This window comes from Trachemys scripta, chromosome 2, assembly GCF_013100865.1.
Source record: "Trachemys scripta elegans isolate TJP31775 chromosome 2, CAS_Tse_1.0, whole genome shotgun sequence".
Taxonomy (NCBI): domain Eukaryota; kingdom Metazoa; phylum Chordata; order Testudines; family Emydidae; genus Trachemys; species Trachemys scripta.
This window is the reverse complement of record NC_048299.1, coordinates 26722437-26737436: the sequence shown is the minus strand read 5'-3', so window position 1 is coordinate 26737436 and position 15000 is coordinate 26722437. Positions and strand designations below refer to the sequence as shown.

General features: G+C 39.2%; 1 protein-coding gene across 4 annotated transcripts in view; it reads right to left on the bottom strand.

The window, feature by feature from the left end:
• The window catches only part of CUL2 (cullin 2), a 98926-nt gene that overhangs the window by 27915 nt on the left and 56011 nt on the right, over positions 1 to 15000 (bottom strand). For all 4 annotated transcript variants that reach the window (XM_034760088.1, XM_034760087.1, XM_034760086.1 and 1 more), the window contains 10 exons: positions 14100 to 14196; positions 13893 to 14003; positions 12326 to 12488; positions 8995 to 9119; positions 7141 to 7248; positions 5466 to 5525; positions 4962 to 5090; positions 4730 to 4816; positions 3995 to 4147; positions 3449 to 3526 (listed from right to left, as the gene is read on the bottom strand). In XM_034760088.1, the coding sequence (XP_034615979.1) occupies positions 3449 to 3526; positions 3995 to 4147; positions 4730 to 4816; positions 4962 to 5090; positions 5466 to 5525; positions 7141 to 7248; positions 8995 to 9119; positions 12326 to 12488; positions 13893 to 14003; positions 14100 to 14196 (1111 nt within the window). The remainder of the gene's footprint in view (positions 1 to 3448; positions 3527 to 3994; positions 4148 to 4729; positions 4817 to 4961; positions 5091 to 5465; positions 5526 to 7140; positions 7249 to 8994; positions 9120 to 12325; positions 12489 to 13892; positions 14004 to 14099; positions 14197 to 15000) is intronic.

Genomic DNA, 15000 nt, shown 5'->3' with positions numbered 1-15000 from the left:
GGACTGCAGGAGAGGTTCCTTAACAGATATATCTTCAAGTTCATTTCTCCTATGGGCTAAAGGTAATTGTAACAAGAAAAGTTAGTTTGATGCTCTGGATAAAGTTAGCAGTTCCCCAAAAGCTCAAAAAAAGCAGCTAAACAGCCCAAAAGTTCCTCAAATAGAAGTTGCAACAAGGCTTGCAAAACCAGACTGCATTTCCAACTGTGTATGGGTAGTCCGATCCTTTAGATTGCATGAAGAAATCTAGAAATACAGGGGTGAGACTTCAGTAGATTCTTCCTTAGAGATACTCCAAGCTCCTTGTGCCACTGTCTAAACCTGAAATTTTGCTGGAACTTTTTCTCAAAAACAGATAAACATAAAGGCAGTCCCTTGACTGAGCCTTTTTTACAGCTGATGCCAGGCTTCAAATATGGATCAGATACATTGGTAAGTCTTAGTTCTAATATTTTATCTACTTTCAGGATACTGCCCAGCAAAAGTCCAAAAGTCTCAGCCTCTCGTTTCCCAGCTGAAAGGGACAAGAAGAGCAGGGCTTAAAGTCTGGTGACCAAGGGAGGTATACCTTGTCACCAGGGAGTAGACAAGCCTCTTCAATAAGTCTAGAGGTGTTCGGTTACAAAAGATTACTAAAACTATTTTCAAACTAACCAGCTACTATAACTATATATACACACACGCAACAAATGAGAGGAAACCACTGGAAAAGATTGCCGAAGCAACGAGGGAAGTTCCAGCAACCATTACGGGTGGTAAGAAGGAACTGAAGGGTGTGAGCTCAGCAGTGCCCCTTATACCTGGCGCTATTAGCGCACAGTACCAGGGGGTGCTAGAGCCAACCTGACGAATACCACTAAGGGAAAAATATTCCAGCAACTGTGCTCAGGGCACACACACCCCTACATAGGAATGGACATGTGCAAGCACTCAAAGAACATAGATTTAGTCTCTCCTTGATGGGCAGACGTGGGGTGTGAGCCAACCACTCTTCATTGTTGCTTGACAGAAGCATGGGGTTTGAAAGCCTGCACTTCTGGAAAGAGCATCTAGAATAGTAACCTCTGGGTCTGCTCTGAAAAGAGAGAAAAGATACTTTGAGTGAAAGACAAATCTGCCTAAATCTGGTTTTGGGATTTTTTCCTTGTTCACTCAAGGAAACTCAAGCTCATTCAGATCTCAGGATTCCTCAATGGTGATGTATAGGATCTCCTCCAAAGAACATACCACCTGTGAAGTGAGCCTGAATCATGGTCACTTGAAATATTGTTTATATGTGGAACACAGCACAGAACTCAAATAGCATATATCATCATAGAGACCTTTAAGAAACGTTTTACCTACATTTTACTGAAGGCTTTTAGGTAAGACAGTGAGGCTCTAGAAGTAACCAGACATATTGTGGCTTTGTTCTGGGCTGTGGAACAGCAATCCTAATTCCTTGAAAATGGATTCAAGCTTTCAGTATCAAAGGTCTCGAGGGGTGGGCAACGTGCTTCAGGTAGCGTCCCTATTGGCTTTTTTTCAGAGGCCCGGGGAAACAGGGAAAAAAGAAAATTTTCAAGCCTTTAATGACAAGACACCAACTAAGGTAAGGTGCTCAGTTTATATCTGAATCTAACTCACAAAAGCTTACAACCTTCTGAGGTTTTAGTCTTTTTCCCCCAGACATTTTTGCCTTTGAATCTCTGGAGAAGTGTGGTGCGTACTAAAGGAGAAGGCCCTTGAAAACCCAGAGGAACAGTGTCCAGAAATTAAAAAGAATCCTGGCAGGACCTTACACTGGAGAGTCCTGGGAAATAGGGAAAAACATTGCCTTTGCCCAAAAACATAACTAAGGTAGCCATTAATTCATATATCCAATTCCTGTCACTGTACTATCTGAGGAACATGGGGGCTCAAGAACCTGGAGCACAATAAAAATTCTTGGGAAAAGGAAAAGAAAGGCAGTGCTAAAAGGGAGCAGACAGAAGCCCAAGGCAATGAAGAAGGAATCAGACCATTATTTAAAAAGAGAATCAAAAACGAAGGAATTCCAGAAGTGGAGTAGGGACTACTTGACTCCTCCTTAGTCTTGCTCTCACAAGACATCTTTGGAATCATTGCTGAGTTGGGGTGTTGCTAGTTTAGCAAGCTGAGGCATAGCTGTTGACAGCATAGGAAAAAGGAGCATAATATGGGTGCAAGTGGTGAAGGAGCGGACTGGCAAAGCTGCTTTCATTGGCTAATAGTGGAGACCTTTTGTGGGTGGGTATTTCTGTTGGTGGATCTTAAGGCCAGTGAGGGAAGAAAGAGACAAAAGGAAGAGCCTAAAAATGTTCCCATTTAATAACAGTAGTAAAAGGGGCCTCCTAATAGGTCTGAGGGAGAAAGCTGCTGCAAAAGCCGTGTAACTAGGAGCATGTTGAGGAGCCACCTTTTAATAAAAGGTGGTATATTCACCTCCAAGAATCTTCTAGAGAGAACTGCATCAGTTATAACAGCCATGGGGTGGGACTTCCCAGCAATGCCAGGATTGGTGGAATGAGTGTATGAGAATATTTTCTTGTTTGATGTATTACAAGATTTAATATTGCTTAATACACTAAAGTTGAAATTGGAATATCTCATTAAAACACTTTAAACACTTTTATTGAGTAGCAAAAAGACACTTTACAGCAAATATAGATGTTTTCCATTAGACATCAATTTAAGATTATATCCTGAAAGTGTACATGTACACTTCTATAGAATTCAGTACATCTGATAACGTCAAAATATTTTTCATTTCTATATGCTTTCTTTCCAATGAGCTTCACAACCCACATACATGTTGACAGAGGTCAACATAAAATATTTTGTATATTTTAAATATATACAGGGTACATATAACACTAGAATTTAGAATACAAGAACGTAATAAAAATACAGGGCCTCTGACATGATGCCACTTCTAGGATGGAGGACAAAAAGCAAATCATACAGCATTCTGAATGCCAATAGCGGTGGATGGAGATTTTTGGACAAAGGCAAGGAGCACAGGGCAAACCCATACTGTTCTGAAAAGTGAAAGAGCTTTCATGCAGGACAGTCAGAATCTTGGTTTTCAAGGGCTCCTCTGAATCACAGGACAAGATACTTACGTGTGCTGACATTAGAAAAGATCATCTTTTCCCCTTGAATATAAGAAATCAGCATTTGAGCTCAGAGACATGTACCTATAAATTTCAATTATTTGAAGAGCTAGAGGGGCACAGCTAAAATTTGAAAACTTGGAATTTCAAAAAAATCAGAATTCCATCTGGGGAACCCATTCACATTTCAGATAACTGGAGCTTGGATAACCGTGGTTTAGGTATACATCTGACAGACACAGTGACCTCACAATAACAATTATCAGCTTTTTGTTTGAGATTTTAATGAAGTATTATTAAATTTGCTACAAATTTGCAAGAAACTACTAACCTACCATCTGTACACTTTTTTCCAGTTCCTGAGGAATTGCAAATGTTGATGAAGGAGCCTGAGTTAGAGGCCATGCGCCAGCCTGGAGGGGGGGGGGAAGTGAGGGGGGAGAAAAAAATTAGCATTCCAACATGTTAAACATGTTAAAATGAGCTCCAAGGAGCATATACACTAAACAAAATCTTGCTCTTAAGAAATGGTCCTATAGTTCAAGTCAAGATATAAGACATATGACTTAGAAAAGGAGTTGTATGATTCACTAAAATGCATACGGCTGTGATGCCTTTGCTCTAGGTAAGGAAACTGTTAAGGCCTTTGTTTCTATCTTACCATTATGCAGTATAGAGAGTAGATTATCTTTCAAAAAAGCGAGGAATAATAGGCTGTTTTATATCACAGGATTGTTAAACAGTGATATCAAATTCATAAGTTGTCAATTTCAGTCTGAGAAATATTCATATTAGTTAGATTTTAGATAATAGTTTATTTGTTATGGAAATACAAGAAACCAATATAAACAACTGAACAGCAATAATTTATTCATTAGTACCTGTAGAACATATATCTGAAAACTAATTCCCAAATCTATAATGGCATCCTGGTTTTTGATAAAGTTGTTGAATTTATTGTTGAGATCAGCGCTAACGCTCATGTCTGTATACATTCGATGGAGCTTGCTGGTAAACTCATAACCACAGGCTTGCTGTAATGAAATATTTAAATACGTATCATAGGTAAGGTAATTATTTTAATATATTAGACACATTTATTTTAAAAAATTAAATTATGAATACATCCACAAAACAGTACTGATTTACAGATTTCTATATTGCTAATGCCCTGTCATCTATAGTCAATATTGCTTTCATATGTAAAATTATAGAACCTGTCTTAAGAGGGTTGCTTTTCTACACAATTTATTTCTAAAAATTGTCCATGCCCAATACTAACTTACAAAACTGAAAATTTCGAATGGACTGCCTTAGTTTTGCTCACTGACTGGTACTACAATTATGGAAATATGGATCAAGTGGCACATTTTATACAACTTCCCAAAATAAGGAACTACTTATGATATTTGGGGTTTTCCAAGTAACGGGTTTTGTGCGTATCAGTACATGAATTCAGAACAGATGACGTTGCAATTCTTAATATCACCTACTGGCAACAGCAGCACCAATTGATGAATTAATTTTGGCACCCTTTGCTGACCCCTCTTAAACAAGACATGCGTTAACAGTTATTACTGCTATTTATATTATTTTGAAATAATAGTTCATATTACCTTTAGTTTATTAATCATGGCTTCTTCTGAGTCCATAGACATAGATAAACCATGAATTAATCGTTTTGCCAACATTCTGGCATAGAACTGTATGAAACAAAACAAAGTAAGCAAAATATTTTCTTAGCTGTGAGGATTTTTTTAAAAAATAATGTGAACACAAATATCCAATGTAAAGCTTTTTAGATAAATTACATTTTTGGTTTAACATTTACTAAAAACTGGAGGTTACCTTCTGGAAAACGTCTTTGTCATCAATGTATTTGAAAACAGTAATGAAACTTGTAAGTTTATCTTCTACTTCATTCTCTGTCATTCCTTTGGCTGATTTCTTCAGCAAATTGTCACAATACTTGGCCAGCTCAAGTAAAAAAAACAAAAAGCAAAACAAAATCTACTTGTCAAGCTAGAGAACAACAGTGTTTGAAAGTATTTGCAACAATTAAATATGGGTTAAAACATGACTGACAGAGCTCAGATTACAAATGATACAAACAAGAGACAAAGGGCCATATTTTGAAACAAAAACATGTAAAATTGTGTGCCCAGAACATGCACATTTTGTGTGGGTTAAATAGGTTAAATGCCTATTTTTAAAAAAGATTTTTGAAGATGATTCAGTAAGTGAAAATTATTTTAATTTGGCGACCACCATATGTTAATAATGACTGGTTTGAGGGTTTGGGTTTTTGTTTTAAACTACTACGACTATTACAGCACAATATTTGTTACTTACCAGCTCAGGTGCTTTGCAGATCGACTTGGGTTCCCTATAGTTTACTACTGATGTTAGAGCCTATGTAGAAATACACAATAAAGAAAAATTTTAAGAAATACTTTAACTTTTGCTTTGGTGATTTATATAGAGGTATGAAGACATTGCAAGTTCTTCAGGGCAAAGACTATCCTAAAAAAAGACAAACAGAACAGAAAAATGGACAAGAAGAGGGAGATAATGATTGACACACAATGTGAAACATTATACGATGAGCAAATCGTAAGCGGTGATATTTATTAAGTGAGACTGTGGAAGGACCAAAGGGGAGGAGTAAATAGCACAGGTGAGCAAGTCAGCTTTGGAAAGCAAGGTCACAGAATTGTTTTGATTAGGAAAGCAAAGGAGGAGAGAGGATGCAAGGTGAAGAGGAAGAAAGATGTTCCAAAAATAGAGAGCAGGATGAACAAACATGAGCGCGGGAGAACACAAAGGGAGCAATAAGATGAGAAATCAGAAGAGTGCATAATTTGGCCTGGGAGTACACAGTGGGGAGTGAAAAGAGAGAGCAAATTAGATACAAGAAGCAGTGGCAAAGCCTTAAGTTAGTAGCATATGTCTGAACTTCAGGGGGAGACTGCAGACTGTAAAAGTATCTCAGCATCTAAAGGACTATGGGGAGAAGTGGAAGAGGCATATCTTTGAAACATTATGGTAAAGATGAGATCTGGAGAGAGTCTGAATGTGAGGGAGAAGAAAAGGGAATTAATGATAACTCAGAATCAGGGCATAAGTGATGAGAAGAGTAACAGAGTTGTGAACATTAGTATTCTGAAGAGCGGTTCATATTTAAGTCTTACTGAAATAATTGCAACACAATTTGAGTATATGCAAAACCAAAAAAATACAATACACCAGTTCCTGTGAACTACATATACATTCAAGGATTTTTGGGTCACAAGTTCTTTTCCAAAGAAATCAAGCAGAAGGGCTTCACTGAGGCTCTCTGCTCCTGTGTTTTTAGTGTTTTCCAGGAGTTTGTAGTTTGTTTTTTTTTCCTTATAGGCTCCACAGAGACATAGTGCTGAACATCAGCACACTGCTGAATCACATGATGTCCTTGGAGGAGAGGGGTTACAGAGGCCTTCTCTGGAAGGAACCTTGTCTATACTCTGTATATGTAGATATGGGATTTTAAGCTTCAAAATTCAACAAACAGTTAATGGACATATGATATAGGCAATATTTATCACTACAGATAACCATTAACTTTCTATATTACATTATGAAGCTTAAAGCGAAAACTCATCTGTACAGGAATATGGTCAAACTTGTAACTCCTCTGCACAGTGCAGCATGTGGTTCAGCAACATCCTGATACATGGCTACAAACTCCTGAAAAGCCTTGTATTAACAAAATATATGATGTGACAAAAATGGACAAAACTCCTAGAAGCTCAAATTTGAGTACCAATGGTTGGAAAAAACGTGACTGTTTCCTTTGTACACAGGATCTGTTTTTGAGAGTACTAAATTACTTAAGTTTTTTTTTCCTTTGCTTTAAAACAAGAGAACTCCATGAGAGTTCCCTCCAAGGTATTGTTTTATTGTTGAACAACGAACTCTACTACACTCTGGTGAAAAAAAAGGATTACATATTCTGGAGTGTAGTGTTTATTATATTGTGAAAAATTACCTTGTCAAGGGCACTCATAAAGTGCTGGTCACCATTCAAAACGGTGTTGATAAGCTGAACAAATTTACTATGTACTTCCAAAACTGACTCCACAAACTGAGTTGGCATCTAAAAATACACAATACAGAAAACAGGTTTATTGAAAAATTCAATAGCTATACAAAACTGTAAAAAATTAATATAAATAGATTGCCATGGTTATTCTGGAGGAAGATTATCACCAAAAATCAAAGTCACTAACAAGTAACTGAGTCTTTGGGTAGGTTTACACTTACCTACGAGACCAGCGGTAAGCAATCGATCTTCTGGGATCGATTTATCGCATCTTGTCTAGAGGCGATAAATCGACCCCGGAAGTGCTCACCGTTGATACCGGTACTCCAGCTCTGCGAGAGGAGTACGTGGCATTGACGGGGGAGCCTGCCTGCCGCGTTTGGACCCATGGTAAGTTCGAACTAAGGTACTTTGAATTCAGCTATGTTATTAACGTAGCTGAATTTGCGTACCTTAGTTCGAAGTGGGGGGTTAATGTGGACCAGGCCTAAAAGACAGTTTCTCTTGCATATTCACACTAGTAGGATGCAGCCATGGCACTGTTGAGTTTTGGGAATGGCCTGGAGAAGATGTTCCCTTAGAAATAAGCACCAAAACATGGCATGAAATGTGGCATCAATCTTTCAGAATTAAGATTATAAGTGGATGTCAACCCCAAGCCTCTCTTCTAAACCAGCGGTTCCCAAACTGTGATACACATACCAATGCCGGTATATGAGCTTGATGCTCCATCCGTTCACTTCACAACAAATTTTTTAAGTAAGTTACGTTTAACCCTATAAAGTTTAGGAGCAGCTGCTCTAAATCCTAAAATCTTTGGGCAGTACTCTGAAGAAGAATATAATGTGAATATGCAAATGCAATGTTTGAGAAACCAGAGTTATTAAAATAAGTCAGCTTTCTTCTTCAAGGTAGCATCTGCATATTGACACTTGAGAGTCTAAACAACAGTACCACCTTCTAGAAAAGTGGGCTGAGAGTTCTAATTTTAAAAAGTATGACAGGAACTGCCCTCCAAAAGTGAACATCAGATCTAGATGCCAAGTTGAAAGTAGTGCTGTATAAACATGTGAACAGAACTGCAGGTGGAAGCCCTGCTTTTCTACAACAGCAGTGCCACAAGCACATTTCACATGTGGATATAAGAAGTGAGTACTTAAAAAAAATGAACTAATAAAATCAGGTTTAACAAAAACATTTTAGTAGAACAACTGAATAGTCAAAGTACTTTCAGAAATTCTGATGCAAATGTGGGACTATGCAGCTGTACAGCTGCTACTATACAGCAACTAAGTGAAAAAGACTTTCCTGGTACTAGCACAGGATGCCCATACTTACAAATAAATAACATTTAATCAAACCAAGTGATATTTTTGTTTCCTAATGAACCAAAACAGCCCATTAACAACCGTCTAGGAACAAAATTTAGCAGAACAAGAGCACCTTTTAACAGCAGAAGGCTATTTGCCATGACGACTTTACACAATTATTAAAAAAATATTGATCAAGTTGATCCAGCAAGAAAAAATTAAAAAGCCTGAATTGATGCATTACACAACTGAGAGCTGATCAAAAACTGCAATTTGTGCACAAAGTTCCAAATCTATTTAACATAAACAAGATTTTAAAAAATAACAATGGTTAATAGGGTGTTTTATAAGTTACAACATGATACTGATGTTTCTGTTCAATGCCACCACTCGTCTGTAGGCAATAAACTAAATAAGCCTAGGGAAGAAAACAAAGATTTCATCAGGAATGTAATAGGATAGGTTAACTCAGCTGCCACAGGAAACTTACATTTTCCTGAGAAAGATTGCTGGTTGCTCTAAGGCCCTCATCATGGATATGGTTTTGTAGTTCCTGAATCATATGAGGTAAACCACTTGACACAGCACGAAGCAGAGTGTACATATTTGCCATGTCTGCAATAAAGACATACTTTTTACACAATATATTTCAAAAATCCACTACTCTAAATTAACATTTACTTAGCACCATAAATCTGCTTTACCAAAATTAAAATTAAACGGTCCTTTTCCTTGAAAAATCTTATGAAATAAATAATCTAAATATTGAACTAAAGATGTCATAATTATAAAGGGAAGGGTAACAGCCCTCTTGTGTACAATACTATAAAATCCCTCCTGGCCAGAGACTCCAAAATCCTTTTACCTGTAAAGGGTTAAGAAGCTCAGGTAACCTGGCTGACATCTGACCCAAAGGACCAATAAGGGGACAAGATACTTTCAAATCTTGGTGGGGGGAAGGCTTTTGTTTGTGCTCTTTGTTTTGGGGGTTGTTCGCTCTTGGGACTGAGAGGGACCAGACATCAATCCAGGCTCTCCCCATCTTTCTAAACAAGTCTCTCATATTTCAAACTTGTAAGTAAACAGCCAGGCAAGGCGTGTTAGTTTTTATCTTTTGTTTTCTCAACTTGTAAATGTACCTTTTTGCTAGAGTGTTTATCTCTGTTGGCTATAACTTTGAACCTAAGGCTAGAGGGGATTCCTCTGGGCTCTTTAAGTTTGATTACCCTGTAAAGTTATTTTCCCTCCTGATTTTACAGAGATGATTTTTACCTTTTTCTTTAATTAAAAGCCTTCTTTTTAAGAACCTGATTGATTTTTTCCTTGTTTTTAGATCCAAGGGGGTTTGATCTTGATCCACTAGGAGTTGGTGGGAGAAAGGAGGGGGGATGGTTAATTTCTCCTTGTTTTAAGATCCAAGGGGTTTGGATCTGTATTCACCGGGGAATTGGTGAAGAGTCTCTCAAGGCTACCCAGGGAAGGGAATTAGCACTTTGGGAGTGGTGGCAGCGGACCAGATCTAAGCTGGTAGTTAAGCTTAGAAGTTCATGTAGGCCCCCACATTTGTACCCTAAAGTTCAGAGTGGGGAAGCAGCCTTGACAAAAGATAAAGCGAAAAGCAGGAAAAGGAAGGATGACGGTTGAAACACATATCAATTTTCACCTGGTAATTGATGGAGTTACAACCAATCTGCACTTCACATATTGCTAAATTGAAAGAGTTCCAAATAGGAGTGGAGTGACAAGAGGTAGTGCCCCAGTATGAAAAAGGTAGAACACTACTGGGATAATTTATTTCCTATCTTCTATCTTCCTAGAGCTCCATGTCAGCAGGTAACAGGTGGCAAATGACAAGAGAGCTCTGACAAGAGCTCTGGTGTCCTCTGCTAGACTTTTCCCACTTTGCTCCACATCAGCTTAGAAAACTTTTAAAATATCTAAGTGATTGTTTCCTAGGAGACAGCAAAAGGAGTCTACCATCCAATAGAAAAACCTGATTAAAGAAAATGTGATATAAAATACCGAACTTTAATCCTGAAAATGTGTAGCTTGGAATATTTGTGATAGGAATGCTGCTTTATCCCTCTCTCCTCTTGGTGAGTTATTACAAGCCAGTGTCAAGGAACACAAAACAAATTAATAGATAGAAATTCATATTTCTGCATCCCAGACACAGACTTACAGTAGAATGAATGTGTCCAGCAATTCCTACTTTACATAAACAAGCAAGGAATATAATAAATCTCCAGAAGAATTATTTATAAATATCCATCAGCATCCACACAGGACGTAGTGAGGCCATCTTAAGTTCCCAGCCCATCTTTACAGAATTAGAAGCCTAAAGTAACACCACCATCAGGTGCCAAGGAAATAGGTATTTCATTGGATGAACAAGAATCTGACTAGCAGTAAACACTGCTTCTACAAGATTCTAGCAACAAAGGTACATCTCCCAATAGTGGGAAATGTGCAAAGGCCACTCAAAGAAGAAATAATCTGAAGAGCACATAGTAAGAGGCAGGATAAACTTTATTAGGGGGCTGCTACAAGAAAAAAAGGAGTTTGGATTTTTCCCATGCCTTGAAAGGTGCTTACTACTTTGAGATACACTGGGTCCTTTCAGTAGCTATCTGCTTAGCAAGAAGACCAAGGTCGGGGAGAAAGCATCCGGGGATTGCAGTCTAGGAAAGTTTGAAATTGGGGGAATTTCCTCGGCCATATGTAAAAAGGCAGATGTACCAACACTTAGGAGCAGTAGGGTTATCTGAGACTTGTTCTTCCTCATTTCCAAAGAAAGCTGGAATCATGAGAAACTAGTACTGTTTGGAAATGCATAAATAAAAGTAATATGGGAACTAAATCTTACAAGTTATGCTATTTTAAGCAGAGACTGGGTAGGTAGATAGGGAAGGAGAATATTGGAATTTGTCCAGGACACTGAGGAACTAGTTCAGGGGTGGGCAAACTACAGCCTACGGGCCGGATACGGCCTGGGGGATTGCCCCCCGTGGTGCTGCAGGCCCTGCGCTGTGCTTCAGAAGCGGCCTGCACCACTTCTCTGCGGCCCCCGGGCAAGGGTGCAGAGGGCTCCGTGCGTTGCCCATGCCACCAGGCACCGCCCCCCGCAGCTCCCATTGGCCGGGAACAGGGAACTGCGGCCAACGGGAGCTTCGGGGGAGGTACCTGGAGGTGCGGCAAGGGCAGCTCATACAGATCCCTCCACCCCCGCTCTCCTCCAGGAGCCACAGCGCTTCCTGGAGCAGCGCGGGGCCGGGGACAGGGCAGGCATTCAGGGAGCCTGCCCTAGCCTCGGTGCGCGCCGCTGCGGCGCCAGGCTGGAGCCCAAACCCATCCTGCACCCTGCCCTAAGCCTCCTGCCTGCACCTCACACCCCTCCTGCACCCCAACAACCCCCTGCCCTGAGCCCCCTGCCGCACCCCTCCTACACCCCAACAACTCCCTGCCCTGAGCCTCCTCCCACAGTCCGCACCCCTCCTGCACCCCTGCTTTGAGCCCCCTCCTACACTCCGCACCCCTCCTGCACCCCAACCCCCTTCCCTGAGCCCCCTCATACATCCCACACTCTCCTCTGCCCCAATCCCTTGCCCTGAGCCCCCTCATATACCCCGCACCCTCTCCCACACCCCAACCCCCTGCCCTGCAAACAATTTCCCCACCCAGATGTGGCCCTCGGCCCAAAAAGTTTGCCCACTCCTGCACTAGTTCAATGCTAATGCAGAGGGAAGAGTTCTATCTGTTTAAATCATCAATTGCAAAGCAAAACAACATACACAACACATTTAATATTTTGTGAGACTTACCACTTCTTTTCTCTTGTCTGATGATATTATGGCATTCTGCATGCAGAAACTGCAAGTGATCAGCTACCATTCGCTGCTGGCATTCATGAATTACTTTATCATATGAGCTGGGGTGTAAGTACTTCCGACATCGCATTTCTTCATCTTTTAATCTACCTAAAACCTATAGGCAAAGTTTCAAGCTATAGAACAGATAAATACTACAGAACAGTTTAGGAGAGGAAAGGAGAATTGCGTATGATTTGAGAATTTAAGTAGGAAGAAGGCAAACTTGAATTTGTGCATGACACTGAGGCATTAGTTCAATGCTAATTCAGAGAGAAGAGTTCTACCTACTGAATCATTAACTTTATTTCTTGCATTAATTCCTGTTTGCATTGGTGACTCAACTACTGACTAGGCCCAAATCTCATTATAGTTTATCAGATCTAACACTGCTGACCATGCTCCTCCTCTTGCAATTTTATTCTGTCTTGGCTTCTTGACCCTGTTCTCTCATGGTTCTCATCCAACCTCTCTTATTGCTCTTTCAGCATGTTCTGCAGAGGTTCCTCCTCATCCCCTTTCCAACTTTCTGCGGGAGTTCCACAGAGCTCTGTCCTTGGTCCCCTTCTCTTCTCCCTCTTATGTCTGGGTAATTTCATACACAAAATACATTCAACTACCATCTCAGAATCTCTCTGACATCTCCTCGTGGATGTCTAGCCATCAGCTGAAGGTTTACATGGCTAAAATTGAGCTATTAATTTGCTTCTCTCCTCCCTCACAGTCACTTCCTTCCTCATTCTCTCTGGGCAACACTAACTTTCTGCCTGTAACTCAGGCCCATAACCCGGGCATTATTACACTCTTGAAAATTACTAAACTAGGATTGCGATTCGCTGAATTGAAGTCATTTTTAAAATCTAGGATTACACATTATCCACATTTATCAGTTAATCAGAGTATAATGTCTGTAAAGTTTGAAATCAAAAAAGCAATATAAAGGGCTTGGGTAGTAATATTTACTTAGATTACCCATAACAAAAATTCATAACCACCCCAGAGCAACAAGAAAGCACAAAAATGTATACAGCAAAACAGGTAATAAAATAAACATGATAGAAGTAAAAGACAATTAAAAAGGGGAAATAATTATGGAACAACTTTCTGCAGTGCAGACAGCTAGAAAATTCCTCATTTTTTATCTTGTCAGCCAATTTATGTTCTTTAAATACAATTCATTTCATAAGCTGTTTAATAAGGTTTCTGGAAAGCCTATCTCCCATCCTTATGATATCTATGTTCACTCTGTAAAAGTACACCATATGTGTGTTCTCATTGGCCAAGGCAATGAGACAGAATTGTAGAAACTAACAGGTCTTCAAAATAAAAACCACCTATTTTTCATTTTGAGTGCATGGAGTTGTACCACCAGGAGGAAAATTAGTACAAAAATCTTTCCCTTCTAAAATAATTAACATTTTAACATATTCTATTGTATAAAAAGTAATTAACTTGTTCTGTATTCTGCCTTTACATTTTATATACACACACAATAGATGCAAGTCAAAGTGGGGCTTCTTACCTTTTCCATATACTGTGAGCAGTTTGACTCTTGCAATAAGTTTGAAGCTTCTTGTTTATAATACTCCCCTGTTTCATTCAGAAAAGGACACTCAAAAATTTCCTGATAAAACTAAATCAAGAAAGTCTAATCAAGGACAAATAATACAAGGTATTAAAGTATTAGAATTCACAATTAAAAATACACCAAGCAATCATGCATTTTTACCTTTAGGGGGAATTTTTTCTTATACTGTTCAACATGAACAAAGGAGTTAATAACCCCATGGATTACTTTCTGGTTTGGGTCTTCTCCACAGCGATCACTGAAATAGGCAAAAACAAATATGCATTACTAAGAAATGTATGACTACTAAGAAAGACATGAGACATGGAACCCCTTGACATTGGATGGAAGATCTTCCAGTTATTGTTTTTGTTTAAATTAACCAAAGATAAAAATTTATAAAGATGAATCTTATATGATATACCAGTGAACACTGATTCAAATTATCTCCCTCTCATTCCATGAAGACTACAGAAATGGTGATGCATAAGTCTTTGCCAGCCTCCACAGAACAAGTACTGAGTAAGTACTGAGCACATTAACAATACTAGAAGTTACATCAGTATGCTACTCAAGTCAATGAACTCCAGCTTGTTAAGAAGTAGGTACGTAAGTAAGTAAAATCCATTTATTCCTGTCTGAATACTGGTGACATCTTAGAAATTTTGAAAGCTTTTCTGATCCATCACTCTCTTGCACACTGAGCAACTGATCTCCCAATGATAGCCCGCACACAATTTATTTATCTCTATGCTGGTCGATCCTTACTACAAATGACCCACCACCACTCCTTCCATGATAAATGTCTCCAGATTATTCTCTCTATACCAGCTGTGGCCCAAGTATGTAAGCTTGCACTTGCTGATTTCTCTCCAATAATATTTCCAACGTATTTTTTGTCTTTCCCATCCAGGAGATACAAGTGTCTTCACCAGCACCACATCTCAAAGGCTTCAATTTTCTTCTTGTCAGCAGCATTTGTTCCGCAGGATTCCACTCATAAGTAGTGATGGAGAAATCTTAAGCTTTTCACCCGTTGAACCTTTGTACATTCCAAGATGCC